The sequence below is a fragment of the Lathyrus oleraceus genome, chromosome 5 (genome assembly GCF_024323335.1).
Source record: "Lathyrus oleraceus cultivar Zhongwan6 chromosome 5, CAAS_Psat_ZW6_1.0, whole genome shotgun sequence".
Classification (NCBI taxonomy): Eukaryota; Viridiplantae; Streptophyta; class Magnoliopsida; order Fabales; family Fabaceae; genus Lathyrus; species Lathyrus oleraceus.
In genome coordinates this window covers 184,507,628-184,525,311 of record NC_066583.1, presented here as the reverse complement: position 1 = coordinate 184,525,311, position 17,684 = coordinate 184,507,628, and the positions used below count along the sequence as shown (strand labels likewise).

General features: G+C 34.8%; 2 protein-coding genes across 3 annotated transcripts; one reads left to right on the top strand and one right to left on the bottom strand.

The window, feature by feature from the left end:
- Positions 1-2,017: 2,017 nt before the first annotated feature.
- On the top strand, positions 2,018-5,166 carry LOC127082117 (protein PSK SIMULATOR 3). The gene is made up of 2 exons (XM_051022345.1): positions 2,018-2,171; positions 2,926-5,166. Exon 2 carries the CDS (start codon positions 2,984-2,986, stop codon positions 4,832-4,834), a length of 1,851 nt encoding a protein of 616 aa, XP_050878302.1. The 5' UTR covers positions 2,018-2,171; positions 2,926-2,983; the 3' UTR covers positions 4,835-5,166.
- An 878-nt stretch (positions 5,167-6,044) lies between these two features.
- Positions 6,045-12,728, bottom strand: LOC127082115 (phosphomevalonate kinase, peroxisomal). 2 transcript variants are annotated; one of them, XM_051022343.1, is made up of 10 exons: positions 12,477-12,728; positions 12,209-12,359; positions 12,016-12,113; positions 11,311-11,420; positions 11,171-11,223; positions 10,647-11,027; positions 10,009-10,113; positions 8,023-8,250; positions 7,440-7,532; positions 6,045-6,544 (listed from the first exon to the last, which is right to left on the bottom strand). In XM_051022343.1, the coding sequence occupies exons 1-10, from the start codon at positions 12,482-12,484 to the stop codon at positions 6,278-6,280; spliced, it is 1,494 nt and encodes a 497-aa protein (XP_050878300.1). In that variant the 5' UTR covers positions 12,485-12,728; the 3' UTR covers positions 6,045-6,277. The 2 variants fall into 2 exon arrangements, with proteins under 2 accessions (XP_050878300.1, XP_050878299.1); XM_051022342.1 differs by having other exon boundaries at positions 7,440-7,562; positions 12,477-12,726.
- Between the last annotated feature and the right edge of the window lie 4,956 nt (positions 12,729-17,684).

Here is a 17,684-nt window from a genome sequence, read left to right as displayed (position 1 = left end):
AAATTGTTTGGATATGAGTTGCCTTACTCGGCCATTCGAGTAATCGCCATCCATTAAAAACTTTCAATCTGATTCACATCAAACCCCTTTCATAATCAAAACTCAATCAAACACATTTTCGTATTAACTTGGACGAAAAATGAGGTGGTCTAGAGCCTTATATTCTCTGCCCCGAGTACTTGGATATGAGTTGCTTTACTCGACCATTCAAGTAGTCGTCATCCAATCAAAATACATTAACAATATCCAATTCCTTTCGTAATTAAGGATGAAAAGCGAGATGGTCTAGAGCCTTTGATTCCTCTCATCGATTGTTTGAATACGAGTTGCCATACTCGACTTTCCAGCAACTGTCATCCAACAAAACACTCAATCAATCAAACATATCTTTTCTCGCCCCCGTGCGATTGAAAACTTTTTACAAACGAACATTATTTAGTCCTTTCTAATGTGAATACAAACTAGCCCTTAAGCCTCCACCATGAGTATACAAGTCAATGTCTAACCATTAGAATACGACTTAAACACCCGTCCTCTAAAATCAATCAACCAACACTCATTTGTTGCCAAGAACTATGTAGCTTTGAGCTCTCCATCGCACCTATAGATACGTAGGAGTGAAATTCATGTCTCGTCAAACACTATAACAAAAAATACCAAAAATATCTTGTGTCTTGCGCATAACTACTTAGCTTTGAATTCCTCATTATACTCGAGGATACGTAGGAGCAAGACTCGCAATCTTGTCAAGCACCCCAATAAAAAATATTTTTGCGACCTCTTTCTTTTCCTTTTACACTTTTTATCATTTCAAAGAAAACAATTAACATAGTTAACATTCAATCGCAAACCTCACTAAATGGTTCCCGTTGAGTACAACGGACGTGAGATGTGCTAATATCTTCCCCTTGCGTAACCGACTCCCGAACCCGAATTTGGTTGCGACGACTATCTTCTTTTCCTTTTAAGATTTTTATCGATAGTTTCCCTTTCCTCTTTTGGAATCAATAAAGTTCGGTGGCGACTCCATTCGAATAATTTTTTCTGCGACTCTGCGAATGGTCGTATTTTTCTAGATGAGACATGTGAGAGTACATGTTATTTTCTTGTGAAATTGCTCGTCTCCTAACATGGGAAAAACAAACAAGTGTTGTGTTATCCACAATTCAAGCAGAATATGTCGTCGCGGATAGTTATTGTGCGCAAGTAATTTAGATGAAAAATCAATTAAATAATTATGGAATTAATCTCAGAACTTTCTCGATTAGGTGCAACAAAACTAGGGCCATAAACCTCATCAAGATTTTGACATTTCACTCTTGGACGAATAAATTGAGATTATGCACTAATTTATTAGGGATCATTCTGAAAAAATGAATTACATAATTGAGTTTGTGTATTCATCTAATCAATTCAAAAATATTTTTGTTAAGCGTCTTTCTAGAGAAAATTTCTTTTTACATAAGAACCAAATTAAAAATTTTAAATCAATTATGCATTGATTAATCTACTATGTGTTTTTTTCTCATTCTTCTTCTCCCTCTTCTCAATGTCGAATATTTATTCTATATGTTGTTTATCCATTTCTCCGCTTATATTTCTTTTTTCACATTGTGATGAAACTAACAATTCCAATCTTTTTTTTATTTTAATATTTCCATCTTATCATCTAAAAGATATGTTGTTATTATAAAAAAAAAAAAAAAATCGATGATAATATACTTTTATGTGTTGTATTTATTATGACGATAGTATTTGACTATTTGTGATTTTGATAAAGAAAAAAAAAACAATTCTTACTACTAGTAAGAATTAAATTATTTTATTATTTTATTTTCAAAAATAAAAATTCTAATCTTGGACTATTTGACTATAAGTTATTACTTACTACTAGTATATCTTAAACCAATCTTTATTCCAAAAATAAAAATTCCAATCTTAAAAAAAATAAAAAAAATGAGCTGTAGAATATTAATGGAGTATTATTAATTTGAAAATTAATAATTATTTTGGATGTAGTTGGTTTTCACTCGTTTTCTCTCTCTCTCTCTCTCTCTCTCTCTGCTTCTCAATTTCTCAACTTTGTTTGCATTTCCTTCCAATTTCCATGTGCACCTTCCCATCCCATTTCCTTCATCTCCCACCTGGCTACTTCTGCTTTTCTCTGATCGGTGAGTTTTCTTCTACTCCGCTTTATCACACTCCTTTTACCTTTTGCTTGTTATAATCACTTTATGGTGTGAGATTTGAGTTTTTACTGACAAACTTTTTGACCCATATAACCAAATGTCTGTTAAAGTATCTCAATGGCAAAAAGTTTGTAACTTTGTGATTTTACAAAGGTTCTGCAATCTGGGTTTGCTTGGAAGATTTGGGTTTAGTTCTATGGGTTTAAGATTTATGTCATTTATTTTTTCATTTTTAATTGTGATTTTAGTTTGAATTGATATTGGACCATTTATCTAGAAAAATGTAGTCCTTTCACCTTCACTTTTTTTAGGAACCTTCGACATTGAATTTGAGTAGTAAGAGAATAGGATCAACATTTAGGTTTTTGTTGTGTAGCTTTCTTTTTGAAGTATATATTCTTCATCAATATTTTCTAGATAAAAAAATTGTATTCCCTTTTTTGCTTCTTAGTTAAGCAAATTTTTCCTTCAGAATGTAAAAAGGCCTAAGGACATTTGACAAACCAAAAAGAGTAACAAGAAGAAATGTGAGCTTTTTGCTTGTACTTGAATATATACTTTTTTTTGAGCTACTAGAACCAGTTTTTAGTGGTTTATTGTTGATGATTCGTTGCAAGCTCTGTAGCACTGACGTCTCTGAAAAAAATGTGTGTTTTATTTGCTGAGTATTAGATGTATAAGTTATAACACCCTTCTTGACAGTACTGTTTTGTGTTTTATTTGCTGAGTATTACAGAGCTATGACAAAGAAATCGCCTTAAAGAGGATAGTTTCTTGCCATTTCTAGATAAGCAATGGTTGCGGAGTCATGGTTTCGTAATCTGTGGAGGGCTCCTCGGAAGCATGATGCTAACTCCGAGGAGGTGATGGGAGTATTAGCATTTGAAATAGCAAGCTTGATGTCCAAGCTTGTTAATTTATGGCAATCGCTGAGTGATAAACATGTTGCTAGGTTGAGAGAAGAGATCTCGAATTCAATCGGCATAAGAAAGCTTGTTTCAGATGATGATCATTTTATTGAACGATTGATCTGTATGGAGATAGTCGAAAATATGGCACATGTGGCCGAGTCTGTGGCCAGGCTTTCAAAGAAATGCAACGATCCGATTTTGAAAGGTTTTGAAAGCACGTTTTATGGGTTTATCACTACGGGTACGGATCCATATGGGTGGGAATTCACTAGCAAGAAGATGGAAAGAAAGATTAAAAAGATGGAAAAATTTATATCAACTAATGCAAGTCTGTATCAAGAGATGGAGGTGCTTACCGAGCTGGAGCAAACTCTTACGAGAGTGAAGCCTAATGGCGAGTCGGATGGCGTGAGTCTAAGCGAGTATCAGAAGAAAGTTGCATGGAAGAGGCATGAGGTGAAAAGCTTGAGGGATATTTCTCTATGGAACAGGACATATGATTACACAATACATCTTTTGGCAAGATCGTTATTCACAATATTCTGTAAGATCAACCATGTATTCGGAATTCAAGAGATGGTAGATGACGGTGGAACCAGAAACTCGAGTGTCTTAGATTCTGAGAGCATTTATAGAAGTCAATCAGTCTCTGCATTATTTCAATCTTCATTCGACCCATCACAGAATCATCTTGCCAGATTTTCTTCAGGACCTCTTAATAATATTACTGCGAGATCGGGCCCAATTGTCCGAACAAATAAAACCAGCATCTCTCATTCAGGTCCGATGGTTAGAACAAATAAAACCAGCGTTTCTCATTCAGGTCCCCTTGGCGACTCATCCACAAAGTCAGGCCCGATTGTAGGAAAGCATTCAAAAGTCAATTTTTACTCAGGTCCCCTTGGAAAGAATGCGAATCAATCGGTCCCACTTAGTAGAACAAAAAAAATGAGCAAGATTTGGAACTTTTATAAACACTCTACCGCGATAACTGGGAAGGAAACTCACACAAGACACAGTCGAATGACTCAAGTAGGACCTTTCAAAGGATGTATGGCTTGGGACAGTTCCTCTGTCATTGACTGTCATTCAAGTGCAAGTGGTGTTCACAACGGGATTCAGAATCCCAGAGACGCAAATTCAAACCTTCTTGGTCATGGCAAAGTAGTTCATCATACTCAATCAGTCTTCAAATCTATGTGCAAGCTTTTAAATCCTCCACCTGAAACCCTCGGCGCCGCTGCTTTAGCACTTCACTATGCAAATGTTATCATTGTGATTGAGAAGCTAGCAGCTTCTCCGCACTTGATCGGTCTTGATGCAAGAGATGACATGTACAACATGCTACCAAGACGTGTAAGAATCGCCCTCAAAGCCAAATTAAAGCCATATAGCAAGACCTTGGCATCGTCATCAGTCTACGACACGAGTCTCGCTGGAGAATGGAATGAAGCAATGTCGAGCATATTGGAATGGTTGGCACCGCTTGCTCATAACATGATAAGATGGCAAACTGAAAGAAGTTTCGAGCAACAGAGCTTTGTTTCGCGAACGAATGTGCTGCTGGTTCAAACACTTTACTTTGCGAATCAAGAAAAGACGGAAGCAATAATCACTGAGCTTCTTGTGGGTCTAAATTATGTCTGCAAATATGGCAGGGAGCTTAACGCAAAATCTCTGGCAGAGTGTGGCAGTTTTAGGGTTGGCAATGAATATCTTAATCTGAATATATAAAGACCAAGTGTGTTTATTGAATCAACAGATGAAAATGAAATGGTAGTTGAAGTATGGGAGAAATAGCTACATACTCATTATCATGGAAGTTTAGTATCAGAATGTGTTTCTGGTGAGGATTTTTTTCTGTTGTTTTTGAATATTTATCGTTGATTTTTTCGATGAGTTTCAAGGTATTAGAACTAGAATTTGGTTGGCCAATCTTGTTTGAATAGTTACTACATGGTGTGTAGGGTGTGCATATCTATGAACATCATTATTTGTTCAATTGTATAGTGCGATCACACATGATTATTGTTCATTTCTCTATATATCTTTTAAATTGTCAAGTACCCTTATCTTCTTTCTTTTATGCAACAATTGCACAAACGAAAATGCTGTTTGTGTCTGTTATATAGCAATATTTCTATGAAAACAGTTGAGATCAAAAGATCATTTATAGTGAGACACATGACTCTGTTCAACTTCTTCATACCATTGAACCTCACTTTCTTCATACCCATGACATCCACATCTTTATTCTTAAATGTTGTAAGAGTACTTTTTTATTCAGACACATCGAGTCATTCTAATTTATTTTTTGTCGGCCTCTTTAGAAATAAACATCATCATTATATATTTTTTTCCTTTTCAAACATTCTGGTTTTTGAGGTTCAGTGATTAATGTTTATTCTCTCCCAGATTCAAAAGCTTCGTGATAAAAAAAATCCTTACAAAAAATGAAATTCTAAACATAATACTCCCTTTACCAAAAGAAATTTGTTCAAAAACAAGTGTTATTTTAATTTTTCAATACAACATTAATTCATTTTTATTAATTTTACCACTAATTAATATTGTGTACATTATTTTCAAGTCATTAAATTAATTAATTTTTCAATACAATGCATACCTATTACATAAATTTATAAATTTTCCAATTCAAGTAAATTGAAATTTTCTGCATGAGAGAATGTTCAACAACAAAAACATTTTTTTTCATAACTCACGACCAACAAAAACATGTTATGGTAGCCATTCATGAATTAAGATATGACAGTGAAGCTGAACAACCTGAGGGAAGAGGAACAATCATGTGAAAGAGAGAAGGGAAAAATAGAATTTAATAGTTTCCACATGTTCTTCCCCCTTAGACGGTTTTGTTAAAGAAACACTTCTAGAAAGATATGACTACATGTAATAAATTCTCTACCTGTCACAGAAAAGTGGATAGATCCAAAAAGGCAAGGAATGTATTTGGACAACACATTTGAAATTTTGATGATACACATTTTATTATTCAAAGAATTTTCTGCTCTGTTAGAAACCCAAGCACTAAGATTATTCTCAATCACCCACTCATTTTACCCCCTAAAAAATGGAAAGAAACTAATAATGCCTAGTCTAAAAGCCACATTCCACAGAATATTCTTGTGGTGACTTATTTTACAGGTGGAAATAAACTTATTCAATACGAATAGAAGATACAGCTGATGTGATTTCATTGGTTCGTGGGTCAGCAGTTTCTAATGAAACTCCACAAGGATCTTCTTTAACCAACATGGCGAGAACGTTAACTGAACTCCATGTTTTCGTCACATTGCTGTTTGAATCTCCCAAAGTTACAGCAAAGACTGCATCAAATCCTCCTGCTCCGGGAACTCCAGCTAACAATACGCCTTCCAAGTTCATTGTAGCATCTAGAAGTTGTGTTTGTGATTCTGGTTCAATCTGCATACATTACAAATTATGATGACACTGCTGAACTCATGAACTGTGTTGAAATGACCAATTAATCATGAAAGCAAATTTGAGTTTCCAACATAAAAAACTGGCTATACTTTCAATACAGATTCTAAAAGCTGAACACCATGTAAGTATAGCATTTATGTTAATATGCTCCATAAACACAATGTAGATGGTATCTGAACATTCAGAGCAGTTTTCTGAAAGAATCAAGGAGTTCATAACAAGTCAAAACAAAGAGGTATTTTTTTCTTTAATTGTTACTTTATCATCTGATCAGATTAAAGATCCAAAAAGAATCCGTTCATACAGCAGGTTCGAAGGTAATAAATTGTAATTTCTAACCCAACATGGATAACAGGTACATTCTATTATGTTAGAAATCTAGACCAATAGCTTTTTTTCCAGATCCCAATTTATGTATTATGGGAGCTTTTTTTTGTCTTAATTATCCGGTTCACAAGGGTTGGAGACCTTTGGTAATGCGAAGTTCGACTATAAGGTAAGTAAAGTCTGACCAATTAAATTTCAGTTAATGTTAAGTTTTAATTAAGCTCGTTATACTGGAACCAAATCCAAGACCCCAACTGGAAACACTCCTTATCTTTCTCCGCGGGTGCAGATTACAAGTGAGGGAACAAGTATGGACTGGAACAATAGCCAACCTTAGCTTACCAATCATTCTTATTCCACGGAAAGATTTGTGGTACCTCATGAACTATTAATGAATAAAGCAAAATGACTAAATTTCAACAAAGTTACAAATTCACAAGGGCAACATATATTCCACCTGGACATAACGATTTTTATAAGCAACGTAGATATCATACAAACAGAGAACCATATATAACTAAGTACTCAGCTAATGAAATTAACTTACCGGAACACCTGCAGCCTCACCCATTAGGCGCATATAATATCTGATCCCCACCATTGCCTCTTTGGAGCCTAGGAGTGCTTTAATAACTGCTTCCTTGTTAGGTTCAGAAGCTTGGTCAATCCACTGATTATGTAATTTGGATTTCAAACGTCAACATGAAAGAAGAAAATCAAGAAGAAACAACACAATGTATGAAAGTTTACTAAATCTTCATAGCATGAAAGAGCAGTCTCAAGGAAATCATATCACGCATCTACTTATTAGGTTCATAATCTGAAAGTGAAAACCATGGTTCCAATGGCTACTAAGCTTTGTGAAAAAGTAAGGTCCCATCAAAAGTAATAGGAGAGACGTATGAGTCTAATCATTGAAGATATCACATTTCATGAAAAACCAATAGAAAGAATGGTGAAGGTCCTAATGCTTAATGCAAAAGCAAAGAAAATGATTGGGGCACAGTTTAAGTTGTTAGAGTCTAATGATGAGAACTGCTAACCAATATACTTTAGTTTCATAGGAAAAATCATGTCATTTTCAATTACTTCTATTGATTAAACAACCGTAAATTATCTCAACAAAATACCTTGTCGGATCTGAGGATGCTGCAGCTGTCAATCACAGACTTGTATGCATCCCATTGTTCTTTTGCTAATTTTCTTAACAAGTTCAGTTGTGTTTCCAATGATGAATTTGCCTCTGACAATCTTCTCCATGTTTCCAGAGCTTTCTCAGGGTCAGACTTTTGCCATTTTTTGACAGCACCAACCATTGATGGTGTGGACGATCCACCAGTTCCAGGTTCCCCTAGTATCTAAAAGGAGAAACATCTTAGTATGAGGAGAGTAATTGCTATAAGTCAGTTGCAGAACGAGAAGAAGACAAGAGGCATCAAAGATGCCACATTTTCCTTTAATACGAAAAGAAGATAGTAAAATTCGAAAGTCAAGATTAAAAAAAAACTTATCAAGAACCAAAAGCTGGGTTCTCAGGAGGCAAAGTAGTACAGTACTAACTGTAGTCAGTATATATGTGGGAACATATTAAATTTCAATTGTAACGTATGGTTCAACTTCTAAGATATATAAATTTGGACACTAAATAAGTAATCTTTATGTACTGACCTAGATAGTTAGATTATATTCAAAAAGTTCAAGAAGCTTTACGTCTGTTGTTAGACTGATAACTTGCACAATGAGGCAAGTTTACTAGATTTTAAAATTATTATTGCAAAATAAGTGATAAGCTTCTCTCTCTTAGGTCAACAACAGTATAACTAAAGCCTTTTTCCACTAGGTGGCATCAACTACATCAATGACACCAGAATGTCCTATCGTAAATTATGTTTAATGACAACTGTTATAAAGTCCTTTACGGTTAGGAAAATAGTTTCCTTGGTTGGTCTCTTACTACTTTATTGAACTATTCTCTATATGGTCTACCGTCTACCGGTGTTATTACTTCTTCCATGGGAATTTTTCCATACATGCCCAAAAGCAAAGCTCTACCATCTACTTCATAATAGGAGGTATACCAACACTCTCTAAAGATTTCATCCCCAATCCTATCTTGTCTTTTGTGGTCACTCATCCATCGTAATACTCTCATCTTTTCAACACTGCTTATTTTCTTGTTGGTAATTTATCCCTCAACATTTAGTTTCATACAGCAGTGTAGGTCTTATAGCTCTGCATAATTTTCCTCTAATCCTATTGTTTCATGGGTCATTAACATTGAATGCATTTCATTTCATTTACCTTGCTTGAATCCTATTGTTTCATGGGTCATTAACATTGAATGCATTTCATTTCATTTACCTTGCTTGAATCCTATTGTCTTGTGGGTCATTAACATTGAATGCATTTCAAGGTTTACAAGTGCCACTAAAAAAGTCACAGCAAATATTATTGAAAAGAATAATAATATAAGACAGCACAAAAAAAAGTAGTAATAATAGATAACCCTTTATTGGTCATTCAAAAAAATTCTTTAAACTAAGAAAACAGGGTTGATGCTTATGGACTACATAAAACCTTTTACATTAGTGTTATCAGTTGTTTCCTTGACATAACTGCCATAAGAAAGAATACTCCGGCCAAATCTTTGGTATCATGTAAGGTTAAGTAGGTGAAATGCACTGGATTCCCATATATAGAAAGAACCCTAATATTCAAAAGAAAAAGTCTGAATCTAAATGATAATGTGCTAAAGGAAATAAAAGCAAAAACATAGCTATGTTTGTGAAGGAGAGGCTAATGGTATGGACAACATAAGTTCAAAATGTGGATTGCCAAGAGGAAAGGTTGTTTGTGCAATGAAAAACTCAATATTTTGAAAAACCTAGACGAATGCTAATAAGACTATTTTTATAACCATTAAAATCAGGTAATTGAATAGAAATCAAAAGTACAAATATAAAGTTAGGTACAGCCTCACCCCCACCCTTCAATAAAAAAAAAGGAGATATAGCAGGGGAGAAGGGAATCAGAGCAGGGCGTAAGCGTTATAGCACTTATTACAAGACATGTTAAAATATAATAATACAAACATATGCAAAGTTTAAGTTGCTTACAAGAGTCATCAAAGGTGGTAAAGAGAACTGGGTCCTGTCATGGTCCCAGTTTCCTTTTAGAATGTCGTTGATTACTTCTGGCAAGGCCACTGCTGTAGCTGCAACCTGCAAAGTCAATGAAGTCATTGACGTTTCTCCACATCTCCAATAATTCAAAAACAACGTGTGGTCGATCAATGTAAGAGATAACAAACAGAAGAATCCTAGCATGATTGTTAACAATAGCAGGTAATTAAAATAATGTGGCTAAAGCAACAATGAGTATACGTTGAGTTTTTTTTTTCACTTCTAGAAAAAGTCCATATGGAAGGAACAAAGTACCCAACTTACAAGTTTGTGTAAATTGAACGAATGCAATGCACAACTGTGACTAAATAGTATTATTATTGAGCACATTTGTCCATGGAATTTCAAGAATTAACAGGTAATAGCTGTCAATAATCTCGAGATAGAAGCCAAATATGGTCAAATTAAATAAACCACGGAGGGTGCTTTGCGCCAGTTCTATGTTAAATTTGTAGACTCTATTGTGTGTGTGTGTGTGTGTCTTTATATGATGAACATGAATCCTGAGAATTGCAGTGTTGTTGCTCAATGCACAATACATATATGAGAAGAGGAAGGCGGAGAGCAAAGACCTGAGTGGAAGAAATCACTTCGGGTGAAAACCGCACATAGCGGTGACTGCCATACACGGCGGAACTTACATCAAACCCACTACCAACTTTCCCTTGTGCAATACAGTGTGCAGTTTGAGCTATTTTATGAACCATATCAAGATCTGCAATATCCTTCCTGTCCTGATGATCTTTTGAAGAGGAAATCTTTACGACGCCAAGGTAATGAAGTAAAGCAGCAACTACAGCTGTTGTCATGGCTGCAGATGAGCCCAACCCAGTTTTAGCAACTTCAGGCTTACAGTTTCCTTCATTAGCATCATCGGTATTGAAGGAAATGGAGGCAAAAGGTGGAAGGGTGGCCAATGATTCTGGTGTCAAAGGGAGTCCGCGCCTCTCAATCTGCAGGAGTATTTATTCAGACAAACTTCTTGGTCTACACTTTTAAACACTACGAAATCTTCAAGCTATCAAATTTGAAGTAGAAAGACTGGAAAGGATGAGAAAAATGATGTATGTAAAGTATACAAACAAGAGCAAATTACCTCATTCCTATAAGAATAAAAATCATTGGAACCCAAAATTGTAATGTCAAGACCTGTACAACAAATCCATTTATAAAATTGGAAGTTTGAAGTTGTTGTTACCCGTTCATAATTAAAAAGGGTGAGAAAAACAGCACTACCTTGTAAAAGTAGTTTGTGTAACAAGTCTTTTTTATTCTGGTCAAACGTTGCATAAGCAGCAGCCACAGAGTATTGCACTGCATATTCCACAAAAGGGTTCCTTGTTTCACTGAAAATAACAAACCAATTCCTGTAAGCCTCACCTATATATGACTTAGTTTGCATAAACAAAATAATTACATGCTTATGCTATAAGTGTTTATCATATAAGTACTTATATACAAGGCATTTCTTCAAAAGAAGCTATATTGGAGTGTTTATATGTTATCCGTTCTTCAGAACAGTCTCAGAAGTGCTCATGTCAATAAATAAGGTCAAATAAACCAATTCAAGCAGACCCTAAGTCAAACTATTAAGAGTGAGAAACTACAGAAAGTACAATCTGAGGATGCCAATTATTAATACACTTTCTACATGACTTGTTAGTAAATGAGGTGTAAAATTCACATTTGAAGCATCCATAATTGATTTTGGATGTGTAGAATTGATTTTGATATGTTTCATTGTTCTACTTGAAACTAAGATTTGTAGCTTTTGAGTCTAAACATAATTTTTATACTGAATGCTCAACTCACTTTTATGAGAATTCATCCAAACATAAATTATTTTACCTTCAATTCAAATTTACAAAATCAAATTTTTTTCACCGCCAAACCAAACACACAGTGAGTGTGAAAGGATTTAGAGAAAAATGAGAAACTTGCCTTGAGGAAACAGTTTGTATAGTAAGATTTTTGAGTGCTAATTTATACAAAGCTTCTCTGGATAGCTGAGGAGAGGTTAATCTAACATCAGTCCAAGCCTGAAGGAAAAGCAAGAAATTCAATTACAATTTACCTATAACATATGAAGAAGGAAATAATAAAAATTGAATGAGAAAAAGAATAAAGAACATACCCAGGCCCAAGCATCAGGTCTAGTTTCAGTGTAAATGGGTTTAACAATAGCATAAAAACGAGCATTAGTACTGAGAACAAGTCCTGCATTGGGTCTCTCCAGAACAAGGTAACCCCCAGTGATTAACACTTTTCCAGGAGCAGAAGCAACCCTAACAAATATCAATTTAGGGTAATTCAGTTCATTTCATTACAGTACTACATACATAATTTAAAATGAATGCAACTGGAGTAAGGTTTTATAGTTAGTGATTGATGAATGAACTTACACGGCCATGGATTGATACTGCGATCCTTCAGTTCAGATGACAGAGACGGTTGTTGGTGGTGGTGGATGCGATCACGACTGATCTAAATCGGAAAATATAGTATAGAATAGACACGCGTTACACGTGGGTAGTGCAGCGAGGGAGGAAATGTGTGCTACTAGTTCGACTCAGTATCGGTGTGCCTTGTGTTTGTTGCATACATAGCACGGGTTGGGATTTCGCAGCATTATTTTACCCCTTTAATCTTTGTAAATAGTAACAATATGATTTTGGATGTGTATTTATCTAGAAAGTTGATTATTTTTTTTAATAATAATAAATTTAAGTTGAAATAGTAATATAATTATGAGACTAAAGGTAGTACACTCTCCGTATAAATGTTTTTTACACCATCATTCAATAGAATTATAACGTTCTGTCATGTCATACAAATATTTTAAAACTATGATTTGGCGGAATACACGTCTCCGTAGTAAAGTTGTCATCGTTTATAATAATAATATTTTTTTTGTATATAAAAATATTTGAATCAATAATATATATATATTTTTAATATAAATATTATTTTTATTTTGATAATATTTACAAAAATATTTGAATCAATAGTAAATTTATTTCCGTATATAATTTTTTTTAATCAACAATATATTTTGTCTCGTATATAAGTATTATTTTTATTTTGACAACATTTATAAAAATATTTGAATCAATAGTAAATCTGTTTTCGTATATAATTTTTTTTTGAATCAACAATGTAGTTTTTTCCCGTATATAAGTATTATTTTTATTTTGACTAACATTTATAAAAACATTTAAATCAATAGTAAATTTGTTCCCGTATATAAAAATATTTGAATCAACAATGTATTTTTTCCATATATAAATATTATTTTTGTTTTGAAAATATTTATAAAAATATTTGAATCAATACCAAAGTTGTTACCGTATATAAAAATATTTAAATCAATAAGTAGTTTTGACATATGCAATTATTTGGTGTTGAATTGTAATTATTTGTGTCAAAATAATATTTCTAACCGAGTTTGTTGTCGTTGAAATGTTGTGTGTCGAAATTCTATGAGTGTTGAAGTGTCGAGGAGTTAGCCTCGACATGAATTTTTAAATCTAATTTTGTAGTGTTGGCAAAATTAGGTATTTTGGGCTTCTGTTTTTGGATTTTTCTCGAGAAGCAAGTCAGCAAAATCTATAAATAGGGAGTAACCACTATTATTATAAACACTTGAATTTTGCAGTTGCAAAAGAATAAAGAATCACAGTTTGTGAGCAGAGAGGAACTTTACAGAGAATTCATTTTCTTCCTTCTCTCGATAAATCATAACTCTTTTCTTCTCAATTCAATCTTCTTTTCTTGTTTTTCATTACCATTGTGCAACGATACAATCTTGCAACCAATGTTGGTCGATTCACTCGAGTGAAGAGTGGAGAACAAGAGGGAATTTAATTTGGTGTGATTGAATCTTGTTGATCAAGATTGATTCGAAATTACTCAAAGTCTTGGGTTTAATTCCAATATCTGGTATCTAGAGCACTGCCTGAACGATTCTTAAAAGCATAATATGATGAATTATGTGAACGAACATTTTACGGCGAGTCTCCCAATTATGAAGAATAAAAATTATGAGATTTTGTGCAAGCAGATAAATGTTTTTTTTGCTCTCAAGATTTTTGGGATCTTGTGAAAGAGGGAGCGACACCGCTTGCAACAAACGTGACGGGTGAAGAAAAGGTTGCACACAAAGAATTGAAGAAGAAAGATTATAAACCTCTCTTTATAATCCCTCGGTGTGTTGATTCTGATAATTTTGAAAAAGTTAGTGATGTTGAATCATTGAAATAAGCATGGGAGATTCTTGAAAAATCGTTTGTAGGCGGAGAGAATGTGAAAGAGGTGAAGTTACAAACTCACAAAAGAACGTATGAATTGCTTTAGATGAAAGACAATAAAAGCATAATTGATTTTTCACTAGGGTTACAAAACTAGTGAATCAAATCAAGGTATATGGAGAAGTGTTGACATCAAAATCAGTTGTTTCAAAGATCTTGAGGTCATTGGATCCAAAGTTCGATCACGTGGTAGTAGCCATAGAAGAGTCGAAAGAATTGTCAACATTGACAAAGGAAAAGCTTCAAGGGACGCTTGAATCTCATTAACAAAGAATGACTGAAAGAGTTACAGACAAGTTGAAGAGTGATGTGACTTTATAGGTGCAATCGACAAAAGAAAAGAAAGGCAATGGGAAGTGGCTCGACAACAAAGGTAAATGAGGCTACAACAATTCAACTGGTCAAAATCAACAAGAAAGAGCCTGGTCGAATCGGAGAAGACCCCCATACCAAAGTAACCAAAGAGGCGGTGTTGTAGGTAGAAGAAGTGGTGATATTCGAAAACCTAACAAAAGTCACATTCAGTGTTTCAATTGTCAGAAGTATGGCCATTGCTCAAGTGGTTGTCCTGAAAAGTAGAAGAATTAGGAAACTGATGCAAAGTTTACAACGCATGAAGAAGACGAGATATCGTTGATGGTCACAACAAGAGATGAAGAAAGATTCCAGGACCAATGGTACTTGGACTCAGGATGCTCAACACACATGACTGGTAGGAAAGATTGGTTTGTCAATATGAAACTCTCAATGAAGAACATGGTAAAATTTGCAAATGACAATACTCTAGCAACTGAAGTTATTTGTGGTGTTCTGATTATGAGGAAAAATGGCAAGAGGTCAGTAATTTCTAATGTATTGTATATACCAAGCATGCAAAGTAATTTGCTCAGCATTAGATAGTTGGTTGAAAATAACTACAAAATGTCGATCAAAGACAAGATGGTGAGAGTTTTTAACTAAGGTGGAAGGTTAATCTTGAAGGCACATATGTCTCAGAATAGAACCTTCAGGATTGAACTTAATGTGATTGAGCACAAGTGCCTTACAACTGCAACTAGAAGGGATGAATGAATATGGCACTATAGACTTTGCCATCTCAATTTCAAAGACATCAGAGATCTAAAAAAAAGAAATATGGTTTCAGGGTTACCAGAAATCGACATTCCAAATGAAGTGTGTGAAGAATATGTGCAGGTGAAGTACCACAAGAACAACTTCAACAAGGATGCATGAAGTAATTCGAAGGCAATTCTTAAAGTCATATACTCTGATGTGTGTGGTCATATCCATGTGGATACGATTGGAGGTAACAAATACTTTGTCACATTCATAGATGATTTCAGTCGAAAATTATGTACTTACCTGATCAAGAATAAAGTGAATTGATCTAGGTATTTGCCAAGTTTAAATTTATGGTCGAAATACAAAGTGGTCGAAAACTCAAAATTCTGAGGACTGGTGGTGGAGAGTATGTGTTGAAATAATTCGACAAGTTATGCGAGAAAGAAGGGATTGTGCATGAGGTGGTGACACCCTACACTCCACAACAGAATGGAACGACAGAAAGGAAGAATAGAACCATCATGAGCATGGTGAGAAGTATGTTGAAATGCAAGCATATACCCAAAGAATTATGGGGAGAAGCAATGTCGACAGCTACATATATTTTGAACAGATGTCCGACGAAGAAGCTAGAAGGAATTACGTCAGAAGAATGTTGGTCTGGTGTCAATCCTAGCTTGAGTCATCTGAAAGTATTTTGGATCTATAACACATAGACATGTGTCAGATCAGTTGAGAAGAAAACTTCATGACAAGTCGAGTCAGATGATCCTAATATGATATAATTTGAATGAAAGTTACAAGTTGTTCGACCCAGTGAACAAGCAAGTAGTGATCAACAGGGACATGATCATAGATTAGCTTAAGGAATGGGATTGGACTGAAAATGTCAAGAAGGATTAAGTGAGAATATTATGTGAAGAACCAACAATTAAAGTCGAAAGAGAAGTTCGACAAGAAGGAGTCAGAGGTCAAGCAAGCACAAGCAGACCTTAAAGAATAAGACACGTGCCTGCAAGGTTTCAAGAATGTGTGATTACATCTAATGATGTGGTCGATAATGAAGGTGAGTTGGTACACTATGCTTTCTATGCAGATGTTAAACTAGTCAATGCAGTTGAGGTATTGAAGGATTCGAAATGGGTGAAAGCAATGAATGAGGAATTGAAGTCCATCGAAGACAACAACGCCTGGTCACTTGTCGAATTACCTCAAGACAAGAAGGAAATCGATGTGAAGTGGATATACAAGCTGAAGTTGAATCCCAAAGGTGGGGTAACTCGACACAAGGAAAGACTTGTGGCGAAAAGATTTCTTCATAAGGAAGGAATCAACATCAACAAAGTTTTTGCACCTGTTGCTAGGATCAAAACAATCAGGTTGGTTGTTGGTCTAGCAAACATGAACAACTGGCACGCATGTTAGATGTATGTGAAATATGCATTCCTGAATGGTCCCTTGGATGAAGAAGTTTATTTTTCACAACCAATTGGGTTTATGAATAATGGTGAAGAAAACAATGTATACAGGTTGCATAAAGCCATGTATGGACTTAAGCAAGCTCCAAGTGCTTGGAATAAGGAAATAAACAGTTTCCCAAGGGAAAAGGAATTTGTGAAGTGCACAATTGAGCATGGAGTATATGTAAGAAGAAGCAATAGTGAAGTGTATATACTATGTCTCTATGTCAATGACCTGTTGATAACATGAAGTTGTAAGAAGGAGATCGAAGATTTCAAACATGACCTAAGTGAGGAGTTTGAAATTTCAGACTTGGGAAATCTCTCATATTTCCTTGTCATTGAATTTTACATGAGTATTAGAGGTTTGATGATGCACCAAAGAAGATATACATGTGAAACACTCAAGAGATTTGAGATGCAAGATTGCAACCTAACTTCGACTCTAGCTGAGCTCAGATTGCAACTGTCGAAAGACACAAATGAAGATGACGTCGATCCAACATAGTACAAAAGACTTATTAGATCACTTTGATACCTTTGTCACACAAGGCTTGATCTAGCATACAATGTAGGTATGGTTAGTAGATTCATGTAGAAACAAAAGGTATCACACCTAGCAGCGACGAAGAGGATACTAAGGTATGTGAAAGGAACTCTTGACTATGGAATTTTGTTTCCTGCACCTGATGAAGGAAAAGAATGCAAGCTAGTGGATTACACTGATTCAAGTTAGTGTAGTGATGTTGAGGATAGAAAATCAATAGTAGATTACGTGTTT